This window comes from Hordeum vulgare, chromosome 2H (assembly GCF_904849725.1).
Source record: "Hordeum vulgare subsp. vulgare chromosome 2H, MorexV3_pseudomolecules_assembly, whole genome shotgun sequence".
In the NCBI taxonomy this organism is placed as follows: Eukaryota; Viridiplantae; Streptophyta; class Magnoliopsida; order Poales; family Poaceae; genus Hordeum; species Hordeum vulgare.
In genome coordinates, this window is record NC_058519.1 from 110,565,869 (window position 1) to 110,572,617 (window position 6,749).

At 43.4% G+C, this 6,749-nt stretch overlaps 1 protein-coding gene across 2 annotated transcripts; it reads left to right on the forward strand.

Annotated features, from left to right (window-relative positions):
- The first annotated feature begins 200 nt into the window (after positions 1–200).
- Positions 201–5,973, forward strand: LOC123425402 (probable 6-phosphogluconolactonase 2). 2 transcript variants are annotated; one of them, XM_045109096.1, is made up of 4 exons: positions 201–332; positions 2,628–2,862; positions 3,465–3,600; positions 5,139–5,973. In XM_045109096.1, the coding sequence occupies exons 2-4, from the start codon at positions 2,678–2,680 to the stop codon at positions 5,661–5,663; spliced, it is 846 nt and encodes a 281-aa protein (XP_044965031.1). In that variant the 5' UTR covers positions 201–332; positions 2,628–2,677; the 3' UTR covers positions 5,664–5,973. The 2 variants fall into 2 exon arrangements, with proteins under 2 accessions (XP_044965031.1, XP_044965030.1); XM_045109095.1 differs by lacking the exon at positions 201–332 and adding an exon at positions 463–595.
- The last annotated feature ends 776 nt before the right edge of the window (positions 5,974–6,749 follow it).

The window sequence follows — 6,749 nt, forward strand, 5'->3', positions numbered from 1 at the left end:
TTTTTTTTGCAAACCCAGTTATTTAGAGAAATTAATGGTTTTTTTTTTGAGAAAGCTTGAGGGGTAATCTGCTGCGTGGCGGTAGATGACAAGCGAGAGGGGTGGAGATAAGGATGAGGGCAGCCGCACGTGCGCTGCAGCTCGACAGATGGACCCGACCGAAATTTAATGGAAGCATCCATGCCAACAAACCAGAGAAGAGAGTGATTAAAGCCACTTGTAGAGCAGAGGCGCCCCAGAGCTCAGCGAGCGGAGGGAGGAGCAAAGGAAAGAAGACGACGGAGGAGGGAGAGGACGGAGTAATCCGCAGAGAAAGTCAGATCAAAACAAAGGTTTTTATCCCTCTCCCCCTTCCCTGACGCCGACGTCGTCGAGCCCTTTTCTTATCTGATAATTTTATATGCGCCGAGAAAAATAAAAGAAACCATATTCTTGGTCTGCTCCATGCGTATGTGCGTACAGTAGGAGTAGGTTTCGCCCTGCCCTGCTCCTCCTTTTATACCCCCTCGTCTGTTTCTTGCGGTTCTGGGAGGAGAAGACAGCAGCGGCAGCAGGAGGTGGAGGAGCAGCGGGGCCAAGCAAATGCGCGGCGCTGGTGAGTTCTTTCGATCCGGGCGCTGCTAGGGTTCCTCTCCCTCCTCCTTCTGGGTGTTGGGCTGGTTCTTGATTTTGGGCGGAGATGATTCGGAGCACCGGCGGGCAGTCGCCATGGACCCGCAATTCTCCCTGCTGTTCTTGAACGGATCGTGGCTTGAAATTCTCGTGCAACGTCGCTGCGCGGAGAAATGAGGGGAGGGCAGATTGGCTCGCTCTGCCGCGGCGGGGTTTTGAACGGGGTGCAGTTGCGGAACCCGAAGTTCGATTCGGAGACGAACTGCTGAATTACGGGCGGGGGGGTCAGTTCAGTTCTTGATCTGGCTGGTTTCTTTCATCCGACGAGCAATGGCGTGGCGTTACCCGAGCTCCTCCCGTTTCTTTTTCCCAGCGGGATAAGGGCGGAATGGGCCAAAGGAAGCGGCGCCTTTTTCAGTCTGGCATCTAGAGCGGGTTTCACTGCAGTGTTCCTGCCTTTTCTTTTCTTTCACTGGAGTGCTTTTGTTGCGACTCCACAGCAAGAATGCTTTCGAATCTTTGAACTGATGTCTGCTAAACCTTGCAGTGGCAGCTTGCAACTGCCCTTGCTAGTTTTTCTTCCCCAATGCTGTTTCCAGAGTTGAGTTAAGCTTAGCACAAGTAGAAGCCAACGTATTTTCTTTCAGTGACCTATGTATGTTCTCTGGAATAGTGTTACTGTGTTACTAATTGTGTGATACTCGCGTGTGTAATGCTCAGATTGCCCATGCTGCCATGCCCTTTTCTTATATTATTAGATTAGCATCGATGGGAGTTCACCTGGGTGATTGGGCCTATATTATGATGCTTTGGGTTTATCTGATTTTAATTAGTTTCAGAACGTTGAGCCACGTGTGTTATTTCACAAGAGATCATTTGCATCTGAATTTTGGATTTCTCTTTCTGGCGAGATGTTCATGTGCAGTAGTATGTTTTACTCTGCTAACCGTGGGTTGAGAGTGAGTTCCAGGTCCATCTATTATTGCGCAACAGTGGAGGTCCCTTCTTGCAAAATAATAATAATACAGGGAATGCCAAAGTAGAATAGTAGAATGATTTAGATCAATGGTAGATCTATCATCTCACGTGTATTAGCAAATTCAATTAGATTTGCTGTCACATCATATTATACAGCAAATCTATGCTTCCTCATGTTGACGTGGAAGGTATTCAGGTTCATTTTTTTTAGGTGTTCTGATGTTGTGTGCAAACTCTTTCCTTCAAAATTATTTCCTTCTGGTCAAGCTCTACAAACACAGTAGTAGTTCCCTAACCATTTCCCCTGCAAGCTGGCAATTTGTCCTGTTAAGCTATCTGAAAGTCCAAGCATAACTTGTAGAAGGATGCCATATTAAAAAATGAACATGTTATCTACTTGCTTTTCCAGTTTCCTCGATTGTCACTCTTCTGTGTTCTAGAAGATAGCCCCATGTTGTAATATTCTACTGCAGGGTTATTTTAGACATTTGAGGTTATGCATAATATTTCGAATTGTATAGTCAATCAACATAAAAAAAAAAATAGCCCACCTAATGCATGTTTTAATATTGGTTGATGGAGGTTATCTTACACTGCCAATTGTCAATCGTGACATCCAGTTAATAAGGAAAACGCTGCTATGATGGTGATATGCACTATATAGGATAACAGGGTGCATGGGATTAGGTAATGATAGTGTGTAGGATTGATCACATGCCTCTGTGCACCATTTTGGCACCTTTCTGGCCGACTATTAGAGATTGTCTCTCTTTTTCAACATGAAACTATTGGGAACTTAAGAACTGTTTCCATCATTAAACTTTGAAGTTTTCTTAAGTTCTGATGTTCTGTACATGATATTTTGCAGGATAGATTTTGTTTCGCTTTTCAACATTTGGGTGCCTTGCTGAAAGAAACTATTAGAGATGTATTACTAGATCATGTTGACGTTTTCTTAAATTCTGATGTTCTGTGCATGAGTTGGATCACTTCTGCTTGACCTCCTTGTTGGTAATATGCTGGTGCTTTTTGTGCAGGATTATTTGGTGTAGCAATAGCTCGATAGAGTTCTAGGCTGAAGCAAACAATGGAGAGGGAAATGACTGCCTCATATGAGCCAAAACTGAATAGTGAAATACGGATTTTTGAGAGTTCAGATGAGATAGTAACAGATCTAGCTGAGTATATCTCCCAAGTTTCAGAAATCTCTGTTAAAGAAAGGGGATACTTCGCTATTGCACTGTCTGGAGGGCCCCTTGTCAGTTTTTTGGGGTAATGAATTTTCCTATTCTTTGTTAGTTAATGGAGGGCCCCGAAATTTTACTCCTCTATAGCCGGATGGGGGATTGGCTAGAGTTGGCCTAATATCCCATATTTGTTTCTATGCAAGAATTTTCAATACAGTGCACATTATTTGCATCTGAAATGCACTTTCGCATCTGGACGTGGAGTATCTGCTCCCGAGCTCATTTGAGCTCGGGTGAACAGTAAAATCGAAAAAATTCAAAAAATGTTCAAACAATTCTGAAATTTTTTTGAGACCAACTTTGACAAAAGTTCTAAGTGCATGCAAAAATTTGGCATGAACTAACATTTCTACAAGGCGTGAAAAAATAAACAAATAGACACTCTGAAAATGCGCATTTTCAGAGCATCCATTTTGTTTATTTTGCCACGCCTTGTAAAAATGTTAGTTCATGCCTAATTTTTGCATGCATTTAGAAATTTTGTCAAAGTTGGTCTCAAAAAAAAATTCAGAATTTTTTGAACATTTTTAGATTTTTTTTCGATTTTACTGTTCACCCGAGCTCAAATGAGCTCGGGAGCAGAAATGCACTTTCGCATCTGAAGTTCTGTTTCTAATTTGTGAAAAGGAAACTCTGTGAAGCGCCATACAACAAGACACTGGATTGGTCTAAATGGTACGTATTCTGGTCTGATGAACGTGCTGTAGCGAAGAACCATGCAGACAGTAACTATAAGTTAACAAAAGAAGGATTTCTATCGAAGGTATGTGGGCCTTAGGAGAAATTCGCAGTACTTCCTAGAGCAAAACTACAGATGATTTCCATGTTTTTTTCTCAAGATTTGCTTGTTTTGCATGCAACGGTTTCTGGATATTTGTTGCTCGAGTTTCATTTTACATTGTGCTTATCAGATGATTGTTATACCTTGCATGAGAGCGATTACACATATTGTTGTTTCTTCAGACCATTTATTTTCTTAAAATATCTCTTCAGTATATCAAGTCAAATAGCCAATAGCAGTTGGGTCATTCAGGTTTTCCTTTTTTTTTCCTTTGTATTATATATGCTGTTAGGTTACAATTTGTGTATCAGCTATGCGGGAAAAGAACTGAAGTGGGTATATTTTGAAACTGTTCTGCCCACATCCTGGGACGTCCATTGATCGGACCCATAAAACTGCAAAACTAACCTCCTAGGAGGGTCATTCTATCTTTTCAACGAAATTAAACGCGAAGGTCCTTTGCGTTTTCTCGAAAAAAAAAACGGGTACACTGTAGATATCTCCGATCAACTGCTACGTGTAGTGGAGTACCATTATTGGTGCCCAACTGGAGTAGGGGGGGGGGGGGGGGGTCGAACCTTGTTTTTGTCCAGTGTTAGTAGATTATCCTGCCTGTCAGTCCAATTGATCGTACAATGGATCTACACCTTCCTACTACTACTTTTCACCGAATGTAAGTTAAGAATATCACCTTTTGTTAGATCCTGCATATTAGATGCTGGTAGTTGTTCTGGTAGATTATCCTGGGTCGAACCTTGTTTTTGTCCAGTGTTAGTAGATTATCCTGCCTGTCAGTCCAATTGATCGTACAATGGATCTACACCTTCCTACTACTACTTTTCACCGAATGTAAGTTAAGAATATCACCTTTTGTTAGATCCTGCATATTAGATGCTGGTGGTTGTTCTGGTAACTTCTTAGTCATATAGGCTAATTTGCCATTTTGCTATACCATTTCCTGGTAGTCTGCTAAGTTCAGATTGATCGGTATCCTTTGGTAACTGTGGGAACCAGATTAAGACCCCCTAACAGCTACTACTTCAATAGTTCCAACCTCCAACTACTCCTGCAACCCCCACCACCAACCACACCCTTCCATATCTTCTCTCAGGGTGTCATCTCTAGCCATTATTGTCGGGCTAAGAGCTTATCCAAATGAGCACTCTTGATTGGAACATGATGATTGCCTCCGGCACACCTGTCTTAAGTTGCACCAACCACATGATTTATGTAGTTGAAGGAGTTTAAGGCAAAGTATGGATATCCTTTTCCCATGAGACAGGTGAAGCCAGTTCTTCTGCAAGTCTTTCATCATGTATATGTTCCCCTGCATACCAGTTCCCTTGCCATTTCATGTTACATAGATTCCATGATTACACTTTATTTGGTTTATTATGATCTTGCACCAAGAAGCAAAAAAGATGCAGCCAATATTACTGCAAGATATGGTGTTCCGCCATGATACTGTCATGGCTTGTTTTCACCAAATTAACAATCTATTATATCTTTTTTTTTTCTAGGTACCTATTCTGAGTGGCCATGTCTACTCCATAAACGACAACGCCACGGTGGAGGACGCAGCGACGGACTACGAATTTGACATCAGGCAGCTGGTCAAGGTCCGCACCGTAGGAGTCTCGGAGAGCACCGACTGCCCCAAGTTTGATCTCATCCTCCTTGGCATGGGCTCCGACGGGCATGTGGCCTCATTGTTCCCCAACCACCAAGCCCTCGAACTGAAAGACGACTGGGTCACCTACATCACGGACTCCCCACAGCCTCCACCCGAGAGGATCACCTTCACCCTCCCTGTAATAAACTCGGCATCAAACATAGCGATCCTAGCGACGGGCATCGACAAGGCAAACGCAGTGCATTTAGCTGTGTCTGACAGCAGCGACGGCCCAGACGCCCTCACATCCCTGCCTGCCAGGATGGTCCAGCCAACGGACGGGAAGCTGGTGTGGTTTCTGGACAAGGCGGCCGCCTCATCGCTCGAGGCGCTGTCGGACGACGCCTACGAGCAGCAGCATCGTGAGTACTAACTCAGAACAGAGTGGAGATCCTTTTGCTGTGAAAAGGTGTGTAAGTACGTAGGTGGTGAGTCATATGCTGGAAGAAGGTTAGCTCTCGATCGACGCCTTTAGTCCTCTTCGTGTGTTAGTCCAAAGGATGGTTCGTTCCAGGAAATCGGAAGAACGTTTGGTTTTGGCGGACGGAGATGGTTTTGTGCGGCATTGACGACGTTTATGCGGGGCGTTGTGGCCTCGGAGATGAGAACATTAAGACCTGAATTATGGCCGGTTATGCTACTGTGAACCCATTCTCTTCTATCTACTAGCTAAGATTAGATTATTTGGCTGGCATGTTTTTCCTTGTGCGTAGCTGATCATGTGTGTTGTTATTTGAAGCACTGCCTGGAACCCAGAGCTGTAGGTTCGTCTGGTTTTTACTCGATGTGGATTCGTTTTTTTTAGCCGCGTATTTCTCTTGATTTCTTGTGTTTGCGAGATGGAATTTGGTTCGATGTAATTTTGGTGAATTGCTGCCCAAAATATTCTGAAATTTCATTCATGAAATAGGTGGATGTTGTTAAGGAAATATGCAACTTCTATTGCCAGGAGGTCATAGGCCAGTATATATGCATGTACATGTGTGTAATATGCAGAAAACCCTTTATACAATAGGGTAAATACGAAAGGTTACATGGCTACATATATATAGCACTCTAACACCCCCCCTCCTAAACTCATGGTGGATTAACAACACTGAATTTAGAGAGATATAAGTCATGTTGTGCTCTAGTCTGGGCCTTCGTCAAAAAATCTGTCAACTGTAGCTCAGAAGGCACATACTAAAGAGCAATAACCTGATCCTGCACACCAGCGCGCTAATAGAGAGCATCAACACCAATATGCTTGGTGAGCTCATGCTTCATAGGATCGCGCGCAATGCTAATGAGCTTCATGAGAGTCTCAACAATTCGCTCGTCAGGAAGAGCAGCACGAGCAACAAGATCCTGGATATACTTTTCCTGGAATATAAAAAGCCATCAGAGGTAGAAGAGACTTCAATCCCAAAAAAGTAGCGAAGAGGTCCAAGATCGGACATAAGAAACTGCTCACTAAGAC